Source organism: Zalophus californianus, chromosome 15 (assembly GCF_009762305.2).
Source record: "Zalophus californianus isolate mZalCal1 chromosome 15, mZalCal1.pri.v2, whole genome shotgun sequence".
NCBI lineage: Eukaryota > Metazoa > Chordata > Mammalia > Carnivora > Otariidae > Zalophus > Zalophus californianus.
The window spans coordinates 63,159,490-63,183,287 of record NC_045609.1 but is presented as its reverse complement, the minus strand read 5'-3'; the positions used below and the strand labels follow the sequence as shown (position 1 = coordinate 63,183,287).

At 41.7% G+C, this 23,798-nt stretch overlaps 1 protein-coding gene across 3 annotated transcripts in view; it reads right to left on the bottom strand.

Moving 5' to 3' along the window:
• The window catches only part of CFAP58 (cilia and flagella associated protein 58), a 108,608-nt gene that overhangs the window by 42,953 nt on the left and 41,857 nt on the right, over nt 1-23,798 (bottom strand). For all 3 annotated transcript variants that reach the window (XR_003520354.2, XM_027596395.2, XM_027596396.2), the window contains exons 12-15: nt 22,876-23,016; nt 21,877-22,100; nt 19,285-19,396; nt 17,113-17,217 (exon numbers count right to left, since the gene is read on the bottom strand). Coding sequence is in view for 2 of the 3 variants with exons in the window: in XM_027596395.2 (XP_027452196.1) it covers nt 17,113-17,217; nt 19,285-19,396; nt 21,877-22,100; nt 22,876-23,016 (582 nt within the window). In the remaining variant the exon portion in view is untranslated. The remainder of the gene's footprint in view (nt 1-17,112; nt 17,218-19,284; nt 19,397-21,876; nt 22,101-22,875; nt 23,017-23,798) is intronic.

Here is a 23,798-nt window from a genome sequence, read left to right as displayed (position 1 = left end):
TGCTCCATGCAGAATGTGCCCTCTTTATACCTATCACCGGGCTAACACATCCCCCACCCCCCTCCCCTCTAGAACCCTCAGTTTGTTTTTCAGAGTCCATCGTCTCTCATGGTTCGTCTCCCCCTCCGACTTACTCCCCTTCATTCTTCCCCTCCTGCTATCTTCTTCTTTTTTTTTCTTAACATATATTGCATTATTTGTTTCAGAAGTACAGATCTATGATTCAACAATCTTGCACAATTCACAGCGCTCACCATAGCACATACACTACCCAATGTCTATCACCCAGCCACCCCATCTCTCCCATCCCCCACCACTCCAGCACCCTCAGTTTGTTTCCTGAGATTAAGAATTCCTCATATCAGTGAGGTCATATGATACATGTCTTTCTCTGATTGACTTATTTCACTCAGCATAACATGCTCCAGATACATCCACGTCATTGCAAATGGCAAGATCTCATTCCTTTTGATGGCTGCATAATATTCCATTGTGTATATATACCACCTCTTCTTTATCCATTCATCTGTCGATGGACATCTTGGCTCTTTCTACAGTTTCGCTACTGTGGACATTGCAGCTATAAGCATCGGGGTGCACGTACCCCTTCGGATCCCTACATTTGTATCTTTGGGGTAAATACCCAGGAGTGCAATTGCTGGATCATATGGTAGCTTTATTTTCAACTGTTTGAGGAACCTCCATACTGTTCTCCAGAGGGGTTGCACCAGCTTCCATTCCCACCAACAGTGTAGGAGGGTTCCCCTTTCTCCGCATCCGCGCCAAAATCTGTCGTTTCCTGACTTGTTAATTTTAGCCATTCGGACTGGTGTGAGGGGGTATCTCATTGAGGTTTTGATTTGGATTTCCCTGATGCCAAGCGATGTGGAGCACTTTTTCATGTGTCTGTTGGCCATTTGGATGTCTTCCTTGGAGAAATGTCTGTTCATGTCTTCTGACCATGTCTTGATTGGATTATTTGTTCTTTGGGTGTTGAGTTTGATAAGTTCTTTATAGATTTTGGATACTAGCCCTTTATCTGATAAGTCATTTGCAAATATTTTCTCCCATTCTGTCAGTTGTCTTTTGGTTTTGTTGACTATTTCGTTTGCTGTGCAAAGGCTTTTTATCTTGATGAAATCCCAATAGTTCATTTTTGCCCTGGCTTCCCTTGCCTTTGGCGATGTTTCTAGGAAGAAGTTGCTGCGGCTGAGCTCGAAGAGGTTGCTGCCTATGTTCTCCTTTAGGATTTTGATGGACTCCTGTCTCACATTTATGCCTTTCAACCCCTTGGAGTCTATTTTCGTGTGTGGTGTAAGGAAATGGTCCAGTTTCATTCTTCTGCATGTGGCTGTCCAATTTTCCCAACACCATTTGTTGAAGAGACTGTCTTTTTTCCATTGGACATTCTTTCCTGCTTTGTCAAAGATAAGTTGACCATAGAGTTGAGGGTCCATTTCTGGACTCTCTATTCTGTTCCACTGATCTATGTGTCTGTTTTTGTGCCAGTACCATACTGTCTTGATGATGACAGCTTTGTAATAGAGCTGGAAGTCCGGAATTATGATGCCACCAGCTTTGCTTTTCTTTTTCAATATTCCTCTGGCTATTCGGGGTCTCTTCTGGTTCCATACAAATTTTAGGATTATTTGTTCCATTTCTTTGAAAAAGGTGGATGGTATTTTGATGGGGATTGCATTGAATGTGTAGATGGCTCTAGGTACCATTGACATCTTCACAGTGTTGGTTCTTCCAATCCATGAGCATGGAACGTTTTTCCATTTCTTTGTGTCTTCTTCAATTTCTTTCATGAGTATTTTATAGTTTTCTGAGTACAGATCCTTTGCCTCTTTGGTTAAATTTAATCCTTGGTATCTTATGGTTTTGGGTGCAATTGTAAATGGGATCGACTCCTTGATTTGTCTCTCTTCTGTCTTGTTGTTGGTGTATAGGAATGCCACTGATTTCTGTGCATTGATTTTATATCCTGCTACTTTACTGAATTCCTGTAGGAGTTCTAGCAGTTTTGGGGTGGAGTCTTTGGGTTTTCCACATACAGTATCATATCATCTGCAAAGAGTGAGAGTATGACTTCCTCTTTGCCGATTTGGATGCCTTTGATTTCTTTTTGTTGTCTGATTGCTGTGGCTAGGACTTCTAATACTATGTTGAATAGCAGTGGTGAGAGTGGACATCCCTGCCACGTTCCTGAGCTTAGGGGAAAAGCTCTCAGCTTTTCCTCATTGAGAATGATATTCGCTATAGGTTTTACATAGATGGCTTTTATGATACTGAGGTATGTACCCTCTATCCCTATACTCTGAAGAGTTTTGATCAAGAAAAGTGTTTTTTCTGCATCTATTGAGAGGATCATATGATTCTTGTTCTTTATTTTGTTAATGTGTTGTATCACGTTGATTGATTTGTGGATGTTGAACCAACCTTGCAGCCCAGGGATAAATCCCACTTGGTCATGGTGAATAATCCTTTTAATGTACTGTTGGATCCTATTGGCTAGGATTTGGGTGAGAATTTTTGCATCCATGTTCATCAAGGATATTGGTCTGTAATTCTCCTTTTTGATGGGGTCTTTGTCTGGTTTTGGGATCAAGGTAATGCTGGCCTCATAAAATGAGTTTGGAAGTTTTCCTTCCATTTCTATTTTTTTGGAACAGTTTCAGGAGAATAGATATTAATTCTTCTTTAAATGTCTGATAGAATTCCCCTGGGAAGCCATCTGGCCCTGGGCTTTTGTCCTTTGGGAGATTTTTGATGACTGCTTCAATTTCCTTAGTGGTTATAGGTCTGTTCAGGTTTTCTATTTCTTCCTGGTTCAATTTTGGTAGTTCATACATCTCTAGGAATGCACCCATTTCTTCCAGGTTATCTAATTTGCTGGCATAGAGTTGCTCATAATATGTTCTTAGAATTGTTTGTATTTCTTTGGTGTTGGTTGTGATCTCTCCTCTTTCATTCATGATTTTGTGGATTTGGGTCATTTCTCTTTTCTTTTTGATAAGTCTGGCCAGGAGTTTATCAATCTAGTTAATTCTTTCAAAGACCAGCTCCTAGTTTCGTTGATCTCTTCTATTGTTCTTTTGGTTTCTATTTCATTGATTTCTGCTCTGATCTTTATTATTTCTCTTCTCCTGCTGGGTTTAGCCTTTATTTGCTGTTTTTTCTCTAGCTCCTTTAGGTGTAGGGTTAGGTTGTGTATTTGAGACCTTTCTTGTTTCTTGAGAAAGGCTTGTATTGCTATATACTTTCCTCTCAGGACTGCCTTTGCTGTATCCCAAAGATTTTGAACAGTTGTGTTTTCATTTTCATTGGTTTCCATGCATTTTTTTAATTCTTCTTTAATTTCCTGGTTGACCCATTCATTCTTTAGTAGGATGCTCTTTAGCCTCCATGTATTTGAGTTCTTTCCGACTTTCCTCTTGTGATTGAGTTCTAGTTTCAAAGCATTGTGGTCTGAAAATATGCAGGGAATAATCCCAATCTTTTGGTACCGGTTGAGACCTGATTTGTGACCTAGGATGTGATCAATTCTGGAGAATGTTCCATGGGCACTAGAGAAGAATGTGTATTCCGTTTCTTTGGGATGGAATGTTCTGAATATGTCTGTGAAGTCCATTTGGTCCAGTGTGTCATTTAAAGTCGTTATTTCCTTGTTGATCTTTTGCTTAGATGATCTGTCCATTTCAGTGAGGGGGATGTTAAAGTCCCGCACTATTATTGTATTGTTGTCAATGTGTTTCTTCGCTTTTGTTATTAATTGCCTTATATAATTGGCTGCTCCCATGTTAGGGGCATAGATATTTACAATTGTTAGATCTTCTTGTTGGAGAGACCCTTTAAGTAGGATATAGTGTCCTTCCTCATCTCTTATTACAGTCTTTGGTTTAAAATCTAATTTGTCTGATATAAGGATTGCCACCCCAGCTTTCTTTTGGTGTCCACTAGCATGGTAAATGGTTTTCCACCCCCTCACTTTCAATCTGGGGGTGTCTTTGGGTCTAAAATGAGTCTCTTGCAGACAGCATATCGATGGGTCTTGTTTTTTAATCCAATCTGATAGCCTGTGTCTTTTGATTGGGGCATTGAGCCCATTTACATTCAGGGTAACTATTGAAAGTTTGAATTTAGTGCCATTGTATTGCCTGTAAGGTGACTGTGACTGTATATTGTCTGTGTTCCTTTCTGATCTATGCTGCTTTTAGGCTCTCTCTTTGCTTAGAAGACCCCTTTCAAGATTTCTTGGAGGGCTGGTTTCGTGTTTGCAAATTCCTTTAGTTTTTGTTTGTCCTGGAAGCTTTTATCTCTCCTTCTATTTTCAATGACAGCCTAGCTGGATATAGTATTCTTGGCTGCATATTTTTCTCGTTTAGTGCTCTGAAGATATCATGCCAGTCCTTTCTGGCCTGCCAGGTCTCTGTGGATAGGGTGTTGCCAATCTAATGTTTCTACTATTGAAGGTACATATCTCTTCTCCCGAGCGGCTTTCAGGATTTTCTCTTTGTCTCTGAGACTCGTAAGTTTTACTATTAGATGTCGGGGTGTTGACCTATTTTTATTGATTTTGAGAGGGGTTCTCTGTGCCTCCTGGATTTTGATGCTTGTTTCCTTCCTCATATTAGGGAAGTTCTCTGCTATAATTTGCTCCAATATACCTTCTGCCCCTCTCTCTCTTTCTTCTTCTTCTGGGATCCCAATTATTCTAATGTTGTTTCATCTTATCGTATCACTTATCTCTCGAATTCTTCCCTCGTGATCCTGTAGTTGTTTCTCTCTCTTTTTCTCAGCCTCTCTATTTTCCATCATTTGGTCTTCTATATCGCTGATTCTCTCTTCTGCCTCATTTATCGTAGCCGTTAGTGCCCCCATTTTTGATTGCACCTCATCAATAGCCTTTTTGATTTCGACTTGGTTAGATTTTAATTCTTTTATTTCTCCAGAAAGGGTGTCTCTAATAACTTCCACGCTTTTTTCAAGCCCAGCTAGTATCTTTAAAGTCATGATTCTGAACTCTAGGTCCGACATCGTACTAATGTCCGTATTCAGTAGGTCCCTGGCAGATGGTACTACCTCTTGTTCTTTTTGCTGAGGTGATTTTTTTCATCTTGTCATTTTGTCCAGAGGAGAATAGAGAACAAATTGCTAACAGGTTAACAACGTCCCCAGCAAATATACTCTATACAAATCAGAAAAGACCTGAAACCAGGGGAAAAGAAAGGGAAAGAAAGAAAAAAGAAAGAGAAAAAAAAAAGAAAAAAGAAAAAGATAAAAACAGAACAAAACAAAAAAAAACAGAATATGATCCAATATGATCAGACTAGTGTATAGATCAGTGCCACACACTAGATTTTGGGCATATTTTGGTCTGTTAGAAGAAAGTGCCTCCTAATATTTTAAAGGAAGAAAGACTTATATATGTCCAAAATAAGGGTTGATACAATGAAGGGATGGAAGATGACTGTAAAGATGAAAATTATAAAAGATTTTATAAAAGGAATTGATAAGATAAGAAGTTGTTTGAAAGAAGAAAGAAGATTAAAAAACAAGGAAGAAAAAGAAAAAAGAAAAGGGAGAGAATGTGATCAGGCAGGAGACTAGAACAAAGCCATACACTAGTGATTTAGGGTATATTTTGATCTGTCAGAAGAAACTGTATCTCAAAATTTTAGAGAACAACTTATATATATATATGCCAAAAATAAGGGTAACTACTATGAAGGGATAAAATATGACTCTAAAAAATGAAAAATAAAACAATTTTTTTAAAAAAGGGATTGATAAGATGTTGGTTGAAAAAGGGAAAAAGAAAAATTCAAAAAAAGAAAAAAACAGTTAAAAAAATCAACTTTGAAAAACTAATGAATCATGGTAAAAAAGCCATGAATTCTATGTGCAGTATTCCCCTAGCGCTGGAGTTCTCCCATTCTCCTTGATCCGTAAACTTGGTCTTGGTGGGCTGTTGGTGCTGATCTTCTGGGGGAGGGGCCTGTTGCCGTGGTTCCCAAATGTCTTTGCCGGAGGCGGAATTGCCCCGCCCTTGTCAGTCCGGGCTAAGCAATCTGCTCGGGTTTGCTCTCAGGAGCTTTTGTTCCCTGCAAGCTCTCGGTACAGCTTTGGAGGACCAGGGCGATAATGGCGGCCTCCCAATCTCTGTCCCAGAGGAGCCGAGAACTCGGGCCCCACTCCTCAGTGCGCCCCCAGAGAAAAGCAGTCAATCACTCCCATCTCCCCGGTCTCCGGCCGCACTCCGTGCTCACCCGGTCTGTGACCGAGCGTTTCTATCTCTGGCGCCCGACTCGGTGTGGAGTCTCCAAACCCAGCAGATCCCTGTGGTGTGCTGCCACGCCGCTACTCCCGGGGGAGGAAGGGGAGTCTCCCCGGCTCTGCCGCTTGTTGGGTCCCTGCTGGAGGAGCAGTGGCCCGACTGGGCCGCGGATCACAGTTTACGGCAACCCCGAACTGAGAGCCCGCGCCTCGGTTCCGTCTCTGCAGCCGGCTTCCCCGCTCCGATACCTGGGAGCTCTGCCGCACTCAGGCTCCCCCGGTCTTTCTGTGACCCCAAGGGTCCTGAGACCACACTGTCCCGCGAGGGTTCCACCCCCCACTTAGCCACTGGAGCGACATCCCTCAGCGGAGCCAATTCTAAAAGTTCCGATTTTGTGCTCCGCGGCTCTAGCACTTGCCAGAAACGGCCGAGAGAGGCCCCCTCCCCCGCCGTCTATCCTCCCGAATATCGCCTCGGATTCACTTCTCCGCACGTCCTACCTCCCAGTAAGTGGTCGCTTCTCTGTTCAGAGAGTTGTTGCTATTCTTCTCTTCGATCTCCTGTTGAGTTCGTAGGTGTTCAGAGTGGTTTGATCCCTATTCAGCTGAATTCCTGAGACCAGACGAAACCCAGGTCTCCTACTCCTCCGCCATCTTGCTCCACCCCCCTCAACCTTTCTGTGCCTCACATTTCCCACCTGTAAAGGGGCAAGGTGACAGCTTTCATCTCAGGGGTGTGAGGATGATTAAATGAAATAATCCAGGGGGACCTGGGTGGCTCAGTCATTAATCGTCTGCCTTCGGCTCAGGTCATGATCCCACGGTCCTGGGATCCAGCCCCACCTCCCACTCCCTGCTCCGCGGGAAGCCTCCTTCTCCCTCTCCCACTCCCCCTGCTTGTGTTCCCTCTCTCGCTGTGTCTCTCTCTGTCAAATAAATAAAATCTTTTAAAAAATAAAAAATAAATGAAATAATCCATATATAAATCATTTAGAAGAATGCCTAAGACATTGTAATGTCCAATAAATGTAAGATAATCAGAAGATCAGGAAAAATAAAGATCCAAGGAATTATCTTAAAATGTGCTATAGGAGGTTTGTTCCCCTATACAGCTAATGACTTGTGCTGATCCATTGAAACCCTCCTATCATTCAGGCCATTTTACAGTTAAGTAAACCAGACTTGCATCCAGTCAGTCATAAAATTAACTTAGGGAGAAAGTTCACCTTGAAAGGGCAGGGCCCAGATGCCAACAAAGAAACAGCGATTTCCAGTTCAGTTCCTTATTTATATATCTGAGGGGCAGGCCCATTCCCTAGACTGCTAGGCACAAGAAATAGTGAATGCATATGACAATTTCCTAAGCCACACAAACATGAACTACACCGAAGTATTTTTCTCACTTGGGTCATTTCAATGTGTCACTTTGGTATGTAGTGTGATCCCATGCATCATAATCCCCTGGAGTAATTAACTCTTCCAGTCTACATATCAAGGGAAATCTCAGTGTTCTCATCTGTACAATGAATGTTCTGGGTAAAATAATCCAGTGTTCATGGTGTGGGGGTCAAGTTTATTTCCCTTCCCCTAAATTGTGGCTCCTCTCCTCCTCAGGTGAATCACCCTCCTTCCAGCCAGCTATCGCTCACTGTGTGCTCACCACCACCCTCAAGGTCTGTGTGTGGGGAAAGCACAGAGCCCAGCACACAGGAATCAGGCAATAAAGGATGACTGTGATTAGAGCCAAGTCAGGGCACCATCTTTTTAAATGAACCACACTATGACCATGTCATCTGGTTACTGGATATCAACTGGAATGCCAGGAGGCTAGCGGAATGTGGGAAGGCCAAATGGGAACTTGGCTGGGAAGATGCCCACCGCCTTTTCTGAAGTTGGATTAGCAAGTTACCACTCAAGTGAGAAGCTGAGTGAGTAAGGGGCTGGGAAGAAGAGGATCTACTGGTTGCTGGTCCTCAGGACCTGTCGGGAAACCTCATCTCCTACCACAGCCCGAGTCTCATCCTCTCAGTCCATTTCAAAATTTCAGTTATGGATGAAATGCCTGGCACACTGGCATGACCATCATTTCCTGGAACACTCTGGAAGCTTCTACCTCAAGTGCCAGTGGAGTCAGTTTTCTGCCTCAGGCCAGGGCTTCCTCAGATGTGGGCATGGATACAACTACAGTATCTCAATCTGTTTTCAGAAGGAGCCCAATGCCCCCAACGGGGGCGGGGGGGCAATTTTCAACCAGTGGGGAATGGGAGTCAATGAACAATGTCCCAGTCTCCCCTCCTTTGACTAGACAATTCTGAAATAGTTTCAGTGTGGATCCTCAGAGAAATTCCAGTAGCACTGGAACTCAGATGCCCACAGGGTGACCAGCTGTCTCCCTCCCTCTACTGGCTTTTCTTCCTTCCTGGTCTTACTCTCCTGCTCCCTCACTCCAGCTTCCTGAGACCACCTCCCAAACCAGTGGAACCCAAGCTATGTCTCATTCTCTGATTTGGGGAATCCACACTGACACCCCTGACCACACCAAAGTTTTTTTCAGAGTCTTACAGCATCCTGTACAGAATCACAGCCTTGCTATACTGCCCTGTGGCTGCAGAGCCCCAAGGTCTTCCAAGGCCAAGATCAAGTGGAACCCTGAAACCCCAGGTGTCCTGGCACATAGATGGCACTCAGTAACTATTAGTTGAGTGGATACCAGCAATATATCTGCTGCCTGTGCATTGGAGGGCCAGGAGGCAACCGTTGGTCTTTTTAACAACTCAGGGAATTCCTTTTCTGTTTTAGAAAAGCTTATAAAATGAAATAAAGACAGAGACGTCAGCAGCAGGGGAGAAAACATCTTAAGAAGGTCCATCTTTGGGCACCTGGGTGGCTCAGTTGGTTAAGCATCCACCTTTGGCTCAGGTCATGATCCCAGAGCCCTGGGATCAAGTCCTGCATCAGGCTCCCTGCTCAGTGGGGAGTCTGCTTCTCCCTGTCCATCTGCCCCTCCCCCTCCCCCTGCTTGTGTGTGCACTCTCTCTCTCTCTCAAATAAATAAATAAAATCTTAAAAAAAAAAAAGGAGGTCCATTTTCTATTACGTCCACCCATGTCTGGCCCAACAAAACACACCCCAGGTTTCTCCACCTTTTTGCTTGCCTCCTCGGAAAGAAACCAGCTTCATTCACCTCTGACTGTCCATCACCATAAACCACCTGCAGCCTCTCCTTCTCCTCCCTCCTCATCTCCTCTTACTCTTTTGATTTTTATGCTCTGTACTTCCATCAAGGAATCACAACAAAGGACTAGATCAAAGAAATTAAAACAAGTAAAGCTGATTGTGCTGCTGCTGTTCCTTTAAATCTCTTTCTCCCCCAGGCCTTGAAGCCAGAGGTGGCAAACTGCCTCCTGTGGATCAAGGGTTGTTCACAGTTGTGTTTCTGGGAAGTCCATACAACGTTCTAAGGTCGCCAATATTTAAAATTCAGTATAGGAAACATAAAAATCCACATTTCAAGGTATTCTTGAAAAATTAAAGATCTGATGACACGAGAGCACAATGAACTAGAATGGGGTTAGCTGCTTCCTAGAGATGGGACCCACAGCCCCCTATGTACTGCAATCCCCAGCACTCACTTTTGCCTCTGATGCAGAGGCCCCTGTCCATTTCATATTGCCATTTCTGATTGTGATACACAGTTTACTGTGGTCTCTCTTGTTACCTGCCTGGCCCTAAGGGTGGGTATATTTGAGCTCGCTACTCCATATTTAAACACTTAGAAAAAACAAGTCCCAACTGCTGTGTCTGTTTCTTGTGTATTTAAGTGCCTCTGGCAAAAGGTTAGGGCTTCCTACTCTAATGCTATCATGCCTTATGCCATTATTTGGAATCCCATCTTGATGATGATGATGGTGATGATGATGATGATGATGTAATGATACTTGGGTAATGGATGGTAGTCACTTATGGCACATATGCCTGCCTAATCCTACAGATGCCATTTTGTTTTTTAAATAAGTCATTAACAGGGATTCAGAAGAGATGAGGAATAAATGCATTAAAAACAGAAAGAAGAGATCACCAGGAGGCACATCTCAGGTATGCTTGCATTGCCCTTGCTCCCTTAAAGGGAAGAGTAGAGTGGACTGGTAGGCAAAAGAAAAGAAATCCTTCCCATCCACACCTTAGATTCCAATTCTCACAAGAATGCAGACTTCTTCATCTTACCACTGAAGCTGTAAAGTCAAGCTCAAAAACCATTTTCACCTTAACCCTGAGCAAGGGGAGAACTCTGAGTGCACCCCATGAATCAGCAGGCCTTGGCACACAAAAGGGACACTGACAGTTTGCATCAAGTTTATAGATCCATAAACCCACAGTAAATACCAGACTCCTACAAAGTTAGAAGTTAGTAAAAAAAATGCAAAGGCAATAGGAAGAATAATTCCCATAACCTCTCAGAGCTCAAAGACAGAACTTAAATGGCTATGAAACATATCACTTACTGAATGACCACCATTCTTCCAACATTTAATCAGTCACTAAACAAATATCTGTGGGCAAGAAACTAGGAACGAAATGATCATCAAGACAGACACAGGCACTGCTTTTGTGAAGCTTAGAGTCTAGCAGGAGTCATTAAACACATAATTACAATTATTTTGTTAATTACAAGTGTAAGGAGGGTATGAAAGAGACGTCAAGATATGGGAACATGTACCAGGAGATCTAACCTAGGAACGGGGACCCCCCCTGAAGAAATAGCATTTAAGTTAAGGCCTAAAGGTTGAGTAGGAGTTGCCCAGGCAGACAGCCTGTCCATCATTATTGAGGACATCCTACATGTCCTGCTACCGTATCAGGCATTGGCGTTAGAGAGAGATGAATTATCCCTTTCCTTGAAGAACTCACAGTCTATTGGGGGTAAATAGGCTTCTATCTTATCTGCTGCAGAGAAATGATGGGGTCTCTTTATCACCAGGTACCAAATTAAACAGTCATTTAAAAAATGTTCTGACACTCAGAAAAATTCAACCAAAAATCTTCCTAATTGCAAAATGTTCTAAGTGCAGAGAATTTCTCAAATAATTAAAAAAAAGGGGGGGGGGCGCCTGGGTGGCTCAGTCATTAAGCGTCTGCCTTCGGCTCAGGTCATGATCCCAGGGTCCTGGGATCGAGCCCTGCATTGGGCTCTCTGCTCGGTGGGAAGCCTGCTTCTCCCTCTCTCACTCCCCCTGCTTGTGTTCCCTTTCTCATTGTGTGTCTCTCTGTCAAATAAATAAAATCTTAAAAAAAAAAAAAAACAGACGACATTGAGAAACTGTCAAATCCCGTGGAGCACCTGGGGCTTCCCCAAGATAACAAGACATGTCGTGCGGGGATCTGTAAGCCATAGGAGGAAACTTGCCGCAGGTGCAGGGCGACACAACCATGCCAAAGAAAGGTTAAATGAGGGACTGAATAAAGGGGAGTGGGGCTGGATGTTAAACTCTGGAGAACTGTAAAACACTGTTTTGTGGTTAATAATGTTAACAATAATAATACAGTTAATTGTATCTGTATTAACTGATACAGATACAATAACTAATCGTATCTGTGTCTGTACATACAGAACATTGTTAAAGATAACCAAGCACACTGGCAAAGTTCTATGTGGACTTAACACATTCAATTCTGTGGGTAAGTACTATCATCATCCCCATTTTATGGATGAGAAAACTAGGGATTAGAGAAGACAAGAAATGTCTGGGGGGTGATTGGGACAAGTGGCTGGACTCACTAAACAAGGGACTTGGGCTTTAACGGCCATGAAAGGATAAAAGATGAGGTGCTAGGCCTGTGTGAAGTGGGTAACTGATACTGAGACTCCTCCACATAAAGTTAGGGACTTAACGGGGTTACACCCTCAGTGAAAAGAGATGATAGTTAGAAGTCCACCCACCGGGACAGGAAGACCACAAAGAAATCTAACAACATCTCCTGGGCTTTGAGTGAGGAAAAAAAGCTTTGGCTGTCTGGTGAATTTATATTCATGGCTCTTCTGTCACAAGAGTTTGGGGTCCTAATATACATGAACTAAGTTGTCCAAGAAACCCCAAGGTGAGAGTTTAATATAAAAAATTATCCTAAGCAAGTGGTATCTCCTAGGGCACCTGGTAGAAACAAATGAAAGGGTGTACCCTTAACCTGAACCATTCCCAAGTCCTAGAAATAAAGCCTTTCTGAAAATTAGTCCACAACCCAAAATTACAACACAAAAGGAAAAAGATTCAGCATGAATCAAAGTCAGCAGTCATAGTACGCATAGTACACAAAGTACACATAGTACACAAAGACTGCCAAGGCCTTCAACTAATAGAATAAAGACTACAAAATAAATGTTTAAATTAATTAAAGACATAAGGGAAGAAATAAAAACATAAGAAAAAATCAAGACACTAGCAACAAAAACCAGTCATATGGGGGAAAAAAACTCTAGAAAATAAAAATAAAATCATTGAAAAGGAAATCTTGTTCAATTGACTATTAGCAGATAAACACACCTTGACGATTTAGTGAGTAAGAAGACAAAGCTGCAAAAATGTAACATAAGAGATAAAGAGAAGAAAATATCAAAGAGCCAGTAGATAAAGAAGAATGAATGAGAAAATCCAACCTATATCTGGTAAGAGTTCCAGAAAGAGTGAATAAAGAAGATAAAGAAGACACTACTTTTTAAAAAGATTATTTATTTATTTTAGAGAGAGAAAGATCATGCATGTGTGTAGTGGAGAGGGGCAGAGGGAGAAGGAGAGAGAAATTCAAGCAGACTCCAAGTTACATGGGCCTTGATCTCACGACTATGAGATCATGACTTGAGCCAAAATCAAGAGTCAGACACTTAACCAATGACACCACTTAGGTGCCCTGATAAAGGCGACAAAGACAAATTCAGATTCTGATTCAGGAAACAGCAAATCCTAAGCACAGTCAGCAAAACTAAGTTCATACCAAATGCATTGTGCTGAAACTCCAGGACACCAAAGACAACTGGAAGCTCTAGCAACCAAACAGAAGCAAAGGCAGGATGCCTGAGGAGGAGCAAGAATCAGGAGACTAAGAGCAGACTTCTTAATGGCATCACTAGAAGCCAACACAAAGTACTGCCAGCTTGAAAGTACAAACAGAAAATAGAATTTCAACTTAATCTCTCATGAGTATGGCCAAAATAAAAATATTTTCAGATAAGCAAAGGAGAGTACAGCCTCTGAAAAATTTATCACTGAAATAACTATGAAAAGATGCACTTTCAAAAGGTGATGGAACCTAAATATAAGGAATTGGGAATATGAAGAAATAGAAAACGAAAGAACTGGGGGTGCCTGTCTGGCTCAGTCGATGGAGCATGTGACTCTTGACCTCAGGGACATGAGCTCAAGCCTCACGTTGGGTGTAGAGCTTACTTTAAAAAATTAAAAAACAGGGACACCTTGGTGGCTCAGTCAGTTAAGCGTCTGCCTTTGGCTCAGGTCATGATCCTGGGGTCCTGAGATCGAGTCCCGCAAAGGGAGCCTGCTTCTCCCTCTCCCTGCCCCCAACTCGTGCTCTCTCTCGCTATCTCTCTCTCTCAAATAAATAAATAAAATCTTTTTTAAAAAAAATTAAAAAACAAAGAAAACAAAAGAACTGGTAAACATCTTGGTAAATCTGAATAAACGTTCATTGACTCTATAAAAACCTGACTAATGTTGGCAGGACCATAGCGGGTATTTGGAGTTAAAGCATCCAGGTCCTTGTGTCGTTAAGAATAAGCATATGGATCAACTATAGATTGGTTTAGACTTGATGTCCCCTATGTGTGTTCAATATTTGAGGAAATCCTTAAGACACAGAGTGAGAATTACATTGAGTGGTGGGAGTTATTCAGAAAATAACTAGATAAACCAGGAAAAGGAAAATAGGAGTCATTGGGAGAGAGAAGTAACTGATAGAGGGCAAAAAGAGAAAATAAAGAAAACTCAATCCAGAAAGCAGGAACAGACCTTTTTCGAACATTAAAATAATCAAGGTAAATAAAAGAAAATAAGTAGATAGAAGTAAACCTAAAATTATTAATAAATACAAGTAGACTAGACATACCAATCAAAAGACAAATTAACATCAGATTGGATTTTTTTTTTAAATTACAAGATACTCACCTAAAATATAAAGACACCAAAAGTTTAAAAGAGATGAGTTTTGTGCATAGAAAACTCATGCACAAAAATCCCAGGCAGAGTTACATTAATATCAGACAATTTTGTAAGTAAAAACATTAAGGATTGAAGAAAGTTCTCACATAATATTAAGGGCACAATTCACCAGGAAGAAATAACAATTGCAACCTTTTACTCACCTTAGGAACATAATCTAAAATGTACTTAAAGCAAAAAAAGTGACAGAACTATAAGGAGAAATAGATAAATTTCTAAACATTTTCTCAGTGATTATGCAGACAAAAAAATTAAGAAATATACAGATCTGGACAACATAATTAGCAAGGTTGATCTGATGAACATCATAGAGACGCCTGAAGCTTGAGAGTACACAACACTTTCAAGCACTCAGGCATCAGTTACAAAAACTGACCACCTTCATTGGTCCCAAAGCAAGTTTCAACAAATTCCAAAGAATCAGTAGAATACAGACCACTATGCAAAAAAATGAGAGATCAGTAACTAAAAGGTAACTTAAATGCATATATATTTGGGAGTTTAAAGTTGTACTTTTAATTACCATAAGAGGCATAGCAGATATTTTTTAAGACTTACTCTCAAAGGAGAAATAATTCTGAAAACAGAAAATATTTAGAACTAAATGAAAATAAAAATACCATATTTCAAACCCTGTGGGGAGGAACTCAAGAAATCATTTAAAGGATGTTTTATAGCTGTAAATGCTTCTCATAGAAAAGTAGGTTTAACATTAATGAGCTGAGCACCAGTCTTAAGAAGGTAGAAAAAGAGGGGCGCCTGGGTGGCTCAGTCGTTAAACATCTGCCTTCGGCTCAGGTCATGATCCCAGGGTCCTGGGATCGAGCCCCACGTCGGGCTCCCTGCTCCGCGGGAAGCCTGCTTCTCCCTCTCCCACTCCCCCTGCTTGTGTTCCCTCTCTCGCTGTCTCTGTCAAATAAATAAATAAATAAATAAAATCTTTAAAAAAAAAAAAAAAAAGAACAGTGTGAATCTCTGCTTTAAAGAAAAAAAAGAAGGTAGAAAAAGAGCAGAATAAATCCAAAGCCTATAGAAGGAAAGAAGTAATAAAATTAGCGCAGTCAATTAAGCACAAAACAAACTTACAACAAAATCTCCTTTTTAAAGAAAACAACTCGATAGTAACCGGAAAGGCAAGGTAACGCACTGGTAGAAAGTGTGAGCTCTGGAGGTGATGGTCTGGTTTGAGGCCTCTCTCTGCCACTTCCCAGTTGCATGGCCTTGGGACGTGACTTGTGCCTGCATAGGTGGAGTCAGAGCCTAAATCCCAGACTACCCGCCAGACCCCAGTGCCCATGCACTGATTGTGAAGGTTATCCCCACAACAGGACTTCCAAGTTGTATACTCTGATGGGAGTAGCTTCCTCCCATAAAGAAACTGGGTATTACTGCCCCCATTGAACAGATGGAGAAACTGAGGTTTGGAGAATTTATGTAAGTCTCCCTCAAGTCATGTAATATAAGGCATTGGAGCTGATTCAAGACCAGATCTTTCTGACTCCAGAGTCTGCCCTCCTAACCACCATGCTCATCTATAAGAGAAGAGGACTATCCCCATGGGCCATTCAGCAGAGCCCTGCTCTGGAAAGCTATTTCCTATATATACCCAACCTCAGCGGCAATGTCTTTTGAAGGCAAAATGTAAAAGAGAAGGGGTAAAGGCATAGAAGCCCCTTGCTCAGGTATAGAAGTTCCTGCTCTTACTAATGGTAACCCAGCAGCTAAGCTCATGGGCTTTGGAGTTAGAAATAACAGGAATGGTTGTTAATATTTATTAAATGCTACGTGCCAAGCATAACACGAAGCTTTTTTCATCTCACAATCTCCCTTCCCACAGGTTCTGTTATTGTCCCCTAACACAGATTAAGAACCGCAGGTACAGAGAAGTTAACCCCATGCAGCTGTAAATTGGCAGAGGCAGGATTCCAACTCTGTCCCCCTAACCCCGGAGCTTACATGCTTATCCACACTGCAGTCCTGGAGCCCAACTTCCTCATCCACTGACTGGGGGTGACAATAGCCACCCCACCCCCTGAGCTGTGAAGAGGAACTGAGACAAGTAAGGAAAGCCAGCCGCAAGTACCTGGCATGATGGTAGGAACGGTGGTGACAGCCCATACTTGCAAAGACACAGGCCTAGAAGGAGGTCACCAGTCCCGATTGCTCCAGAAAAACTAAATGCATAAAATCCACAGAAGGAAGTCTTGCTTCCAGTTCATTTCACAAATCTTCAAGAGGACAGATCATCTGTGCTCTGTGAAAGCTTATTTTCAAAATCAAAATCATAGCATTTCCCATTATAAAAAGACATAACGAAAAGTATTTAAAAGAATCTGACAAATAAAACTGTAGAGAAGTGGGGGATGAAGGCTCACATCACCCAATACAGTAAGCCTAGCCTTCAACTTAATTTTCCAGAATTCTTGAAATATCAGTGATGGCAGCATAAAAGACCAATTAATCATGTTGTTTGTTCTCTGTGTGTGAGTCACTGTCGCCATCTACAGTTAAAGATGGAGCCTGCAGTGCTGCCAAATAGCTAATTCTAAAGGCAGTCCTAGAGATGGTGACTCAGCTCAGTGAGTCCAGAAAAGGAAAATGCTACCTGCAAGAGCAGCTCTTTCTCAACCACCTCTTCCGTCTTGCTGATGAGACGTTTCTGCAGGGTGTGAATCTTCTGTATCAGCTCAAAGGTACTGGGGTCACTGGCCTGTTGGAACAAAATAAAGCAGCTGAGATATCATCATTTCCAAGCCCCGAAGTCTCTGTGTAAAATAATTATTGTTGTATTAAGATGTATTGTAAACCTGCAGACCCCATACAGAGAGAATTAAAGCCAAAAAAAAAAAAAAGCATAATAGATTGCAATGGCCATCAAACAAGACTGAAGTTTGGCTACTGTCTTATCTGTTGGCTCTAGTTAGCCAATAAGTGGAAAACGAGTGTGTTTATTCCACCGGGGGGAACAAGGATAATACTAATAATAACAATAATGATCGCTACTATGCATTATACCTTATTCTTTGCCACCATCCTGACACCATGCTAAGTGTTTTTCATACAATATCAAATTTTAGGCCCACGACAGTCCTAAGACAAAGTGTTGGTCTTCCCCTTTTACGGAGAAGGCAACTGAGGCTCAGAGGATTAAGTCGTCCACCCACACTGGTAAGGGTCAGAGCTGGATTCAAGACCAGGTATGCCTGGCTCTAAAGCCTGCCGTTCTTCATTACTATGCTCTGAGGCTTTTCCTCCTATGCCCTCTGTTTCCAAATGAATGAGACAGGCTTCCCTAACTTATTCAAACTCAGGATTCTCCTTTGGTAATTGCCAACAAGAAGATTCATTATAGCTTATGATGGGGAAGGTTTCTAGGATGTGGACTTCTGCTAATAATTGGCAGCAAAACAAGACCATGGCATTTAGCTCTCAAATGGGGTTATCAATCCGTAAAGCTTTGAGGCACCTTCAATAACTATCTGTATACAATTCAAACAAATGCTACAGTTATAAATTGATAATCTGTCCTCTCAAATTTGAGCCAAAGTTCTGCTTTCAACTGTACTGACATTTTGAATTAATCTAGCAGCTAAATATTTTCATCTGCTTCCCCAATATTTTCTAATTTTTAAATAGAAATTGACACAGAATTGGAAACTTTAAAGATCTGCTTGAAAACACATGGAATAAACTAATGCGACAGTAAATGAATTTTAAGTTTTCAGCTCTACTTCCCCAGACACATCCATATTATTGTTGGTTTAGTAAATGACACCACTCTTGGCATTTAAAGAGGAATAAATGAGGGTCGAAACCAGGGGTGCTGGGCGGGAGAAAACATTCCACTGACTTTGACTTTGCTTAAGAAATACTAAGCAGTGCCAACTGATACCCACATCCTGGGACTAGAACTGGCATACATTCATCTGGCAAGACTGGACGCTGTTAAAATTCAGGGCTCATGTTTACATAACAATTTATAATGCATTATCCTTAATGCTTTCTTCATTAAAAGGAAAAAATAGAAATGAAAACCAAACACTGACTTGGCTGATGGCTCCTTCTTATGTCATATAACTTTATCCTCCCCAAACCCTAATTGTTGGTGTAGGAGAAGCCCCTCCTGGCACCCACATGGCTGGGCACAACTCTGAGAGATGGCTATCTTTTCCTTGACTAAACAGGGCTTTTCTCTAACTGTTATCTGCAGGGCTGGTGGTAACGTCTATCAGGAAGTCATAAAATAAAATATGAGAGTTGTTATCCATCACCTACCAGTGAGATGTTGGCTGTGTCCCCAGATCCTAAAAGAAAGGGTTTGGCTAACACAATGCTAGTCCTTCGAAAAAAGAGCTAGTTGACAAGAGCCTTATTTCCTGTGGCAAAGTGAAGAATGCAGAGACCAGCTGAAAGGAGGTATAGATGCCAGTGGCCAATGTGGCTGAAGGCAATCAATAATCCGAGACAGGCAGTGTTAGGATAACTGGTTGACCAAAAACTACCTAATAGGAAAAATGTCCATTGGTGAGGCCAGCTCACAACTCACCCTGGGTCTTCTTTAAACAGAAGGGATTTTGTCCAAGACTCTTTAAAGAAAACCCAAGTAAACCATCTGGTTTTGGAACAACCCAATTTACATTTGATCCAGACTTACATTTTAGGTGACAATTTGCATAGCATTAAATAAAACCGAGCTTCTTCCTGTGCTTTAGGTAGAAGATCGTGCAGGGTAGGAGAAGAGATCTGGGAAGGAGAGCAAGGCTCTGACAGGTGTTACCTCAAGCTTCCTCCATCTGTGCACGTTCATGGGGTTCTCCAATTCCTCCTCCAGGGCTCGACATCGTGTCCTCTCCTTCAAGAATTCTCTTTGCATGTGGAAAAGCTCCTGCCTGAATAAGACAAACTCTCCTTTGCTAAGAAATTCTCCACCCATTTGAAAATCATATCTTTATGTGGTTATGGACCCACTACATCTTACATAAAAAGTTGGCATTAGGGAGACTTCTGTGAACATAGACCAGCCTCCAACCTGGGCCAGACACAGATGTTATCAATCCTTGCAGAGCGCCAACTTCAGCGTTAGCTTTAATGAAAGTACCAGAGCTTCAGAATCATGATTCTGAACACCCAAGGAGTTGACAAGTATATGGAAAGAACAGGGAGGAAGTGAATTATGAGAATTTCAATATACTCTTCGATGCTTCTATATCTCTATATAAAGAACAATCTATCTTTTATGTTCTACCACAAAATATGGCACCTGACTGTAAGACTGTAGGACACCGAGGCTCCGGTGATAACCTGACACCAGTTAGGGCAGTGCATGTCACCCTGACTGTGCATTGCAATCACCTGGGGAGCTGTACAACCCACTTTGCCTGGACCCAATCCCCGCAGAGATTCCGCCTTCATTGGTCAAGCATGTTACTTGGGTTTCTTCGGTTGTAAAGTCCTCCTGGTAATTCTAAGGTGCAGCCAGGATGGAAAAAGCCCGAGTTAGGAGTGATATTTTATTTGATGTTCCACAACTAACTACACAGATGGCTGCAAAAGTCCTGAAGAACTAGGTCTGGCTCCAACCTACTACTCCAGTCTGCAGGATTGCAGTTAACTACTTAACTAGTTAACGGGCACTGCCCTACAGCCATTCACAGGACCCTGGGAGCGGGCTGCCACCCTATGGAACAAGGCGCTTTGTTGGGGGGTGGAGAAGAGGCAAACGCTCACATTGACATGGGCAAGATATTATTATCTGTCCTCGTCTGCTGTGGGTGTGCAGATTACTAATACCAAGCCATCTCTTTTACTTAATTGCTTCATTTAAACCAATAATACAACTTCCCCTCATTAGCAAGACAAACCATTAGAATTAACTGCATGATGTTCACTCAACAGGGAGCTCAGCACAAGCTGCTTAGAATTAAAAGCATATTTTTAACACTTGGATTTTCTAGAGTGTTGTCAGAAGAGGAGGGTGGGAGTGAGTGTTAGCTCCTGTTATTGACAGTTTATTTTGTTCTGGACTCTGTGCTAGGCACATTGTGTTTGTTTTCGTGTTTAACTACAAGTCTAAGGCTCAGAGAAGTTAAGTGATTTGCCCGAGGTCACACAGCTTGTGGATGGCAAGGCAGAGATTGGAACTCATGCCAGCTTGCCCCCAATATCTTTAGTAAGTTGTCTTCCCATTGAAGAGAAAAACAAAATCTATTATCCACAAACCAGCGATACTGACTAGGAATGGGTAGAATTTGGCCCTTTGTGTCTATAATAAAAATAACTCATGGCTGGCAAGTTTAGTAATGATCTTTGAGATCATTCAATAGCTACTTAGAATGAATCTATTTGTCTTTGAAATGTCAGTGGTGGTAGCTCTGGATAGTAAACTTATGTGTGATTTTTTTAATCCCTTATTTATATTTTTTCTGCGTTCTCCACATTTTCTACAGTGAGTTTGTACTACTTTCATCATCTGAAATACAAGAGACTCTAAAAAAATGAGTATGATCCATCCTTGATAGTGGCAAATTCCTTGCTATTCCTGAATATATTCACTGCATCTAAATATCAGAACTATCTTCTAATTCAATTCATTTAAGAAGCAGATGCAGACCGTGTCCTTGTCCCAAGGTGGTCAAGGATACTGTCATCTACAAGTCCGTGGGGAGTAAGGACAGCTACAGAGACAACACCAGGCCTGTTATTTGGTTTCCTGCAACTGCCTATATAAAACATGGTGATGTTTTCCCAAAGGGGAAGTAGATCTTGTATAATGCAAGATTTAAAGCCAGAGAAGGCCCACTAAGCTAAAGTGAAAGCTGCAGAAGATAAATCAAGAGTGAGATATAAAATTTGGCCGCCTTCTAAGGAAACAGAGTTTTCAAATAGTGATAAAATTAAACTTTTCCCTTCTTTTCATTCTGTATATAATTCCAAGAAAAAGATGTGCAAATGTTACCAGGATTAAATTTAAATATTGCTGCTCGATCGCTTGCAGCATTGCTACCTTCTTAAATTCTAAAAAGATCATTGGGGGGAGATGGTTTTCTGAATTGTAACTAGCTTGTGTCTGTGATTTGTCTTGAAATTTTTTTTGAAAGCCAGAATATGTTTCTAAAAAATCTTTCTGCACTCACTTATATTCCCTTGAGAGGAAACTAATTCACTTTTTTGGTGACATAGAATGGGCACAATGTAGATTCTGAATTACGGAAAAGTTGTTCTCATTATTTGCTCATAATTCCATCATATAAAAATTAACTTATACAACTTGATAAAGAACTTCCACAACCAACAAGCAATGAACATAAGGTCATTTCAGGAGCTCCCCCCAGACCGCGGTACCCTCACATCTGAAGGGGGCTCCTATTACCTGAGTTCATCAACATTAGCCACACTCCTGGCAAGTATCCCCTTTTCTCTGCGAAGTTTCTTAATCTCAAGTTTGAGAATTCTCATGTCCTCCACCCTCTGGTTGTACTGGCTCTCGCCTTTATTCAGCACAGACTGTTGGATCTTGATCTTCTCGTAGAGCAAAGCCAACTCATCATTGCGCCGGACAAGCTGAGACCCGAGGATATCTCTCTCGCTGATGACCTAGAAAGATAGGGAAAGGCATGGCTATCTGGGAAACAAAAAGTCTCATTTTCATTTTGGTAGCCTCTTTCCTCCTGTCGAAGATCTCTCAAATGTCCATGTGTACTAGGCATCCAGTGGGCAGGGCACTAGAAAGATCCTGCTAGACAGTCAACACAGCTCCTCCCATGTGTTTGCAGTCCCATTGGAAAGAGAAAGAGTACAACAAATCATCCATCATCATCATCATCATCATCATATCATCATCCTATATCTCTTGGCCTGTGGGTGTTTGATTTTTTTCCCAACCCGTTATTTTATAAATGTTAAATTTTGAATGACTTTATGGTGGGCTAGTTCTTGCCAGTTTCTACCACTCCTTACTGTCTTACACTGGCCAATTTCTTTTTCAACTTGCCAGATCTCTGAAAGCATTTGAGTTTCTAACTCCCTAATTATGCATTTGAGTTTCTAACTCCAGAATTATGTAATTATTCATCGCAATTACATGTGAGCAATTATATTATACTAGAATGTAAGCTCCCTGAGAACAGGGGCCTTATTTTCCCATTGGCCAGGGTAGGCCCAGTGCCGAGACGATAGTGAGTGCTTATAAATATGACTTGAATAATGAATGAATATCTCATAAGTAATCAACAGAAGATGGGCTTCTACTGCTATTCTTCCAATAGATTGAATGTAAGAGCTTCGAGAAGAAGGAGGATTCATGAAAAGTTGAATCAAACAGTTGTGTCTGCTGATGAGGTCTGCAGGTCTGGTGAGGAGATGTTCCTACCTGGTCTAATTCCTTCTTCTGTCTCAGCCTCTCCCCATCAGCCTCAGCAATGATTCGCAGAAGTTTTCTCTCTTCCACTTCCTGCTTTTCAATGAAGTGTTTGGTCTCCAGAGCTTGTTGTCTTAGCTTCTGCAGCTCGGCCTGACAAAGAATGAAAGATACAGAGAGATTTCACTCTGTAGCAGTACAAACCTGGACTGCAGGGTCCAGATTTAGATGCACAGTTGTTCTTCTTACATTTCCTCTGATGTTTCGTTTAACACGGTTTGATCAAGCAAAACAAGCTTCACACACACACACACACACACACACACACACACGCACATGCACACGCACAGGCCTGTAAAGAAACAGCAGTGCACATTACAGTGGTCATGTTTATTCTACGAGATGTGCCCTTGTGGGATTTCCATCATTTTTCTATATACATGTAGCAGAGGCTTCATTGGTATTCAGCAGCTCTTCTCTTACCAGCGAAACAAGGTGAGAATTCACAAAGAATAGTGCAGAGGAGGATGTAGGGGTGAGGACGGGGGAGGGCCTTTGTATGCACCTGTAATGGTCCTAATACCACCAGCACACCAACTACAAAGATAAAGCCTGTTGCAAGCAAAAATTAGGTTAACAAAGATAACGACCAAGTGTCTGTCTTACAAAATGTCTTGATGGAACAGAAGAGATGTCATGGTATAAAAAGATATATGGATCCTATTCCTCAGATGCTTCCACTCTAGATGAGAAGATAAGATACACAAATATTATGTGACTATTAACAAGGCCAGACAGTGATTTTTCAGTATCTTTATTAGCACACGGACAGGGAATTGATGTTACAGAAGGTCAGAGGACTACGGTTGTCAGGGAAGCTTCCTGGGAGAGCTCAGATCTTGAGGCTCTTGAGGTTACATGGAAATTGTAAAGAC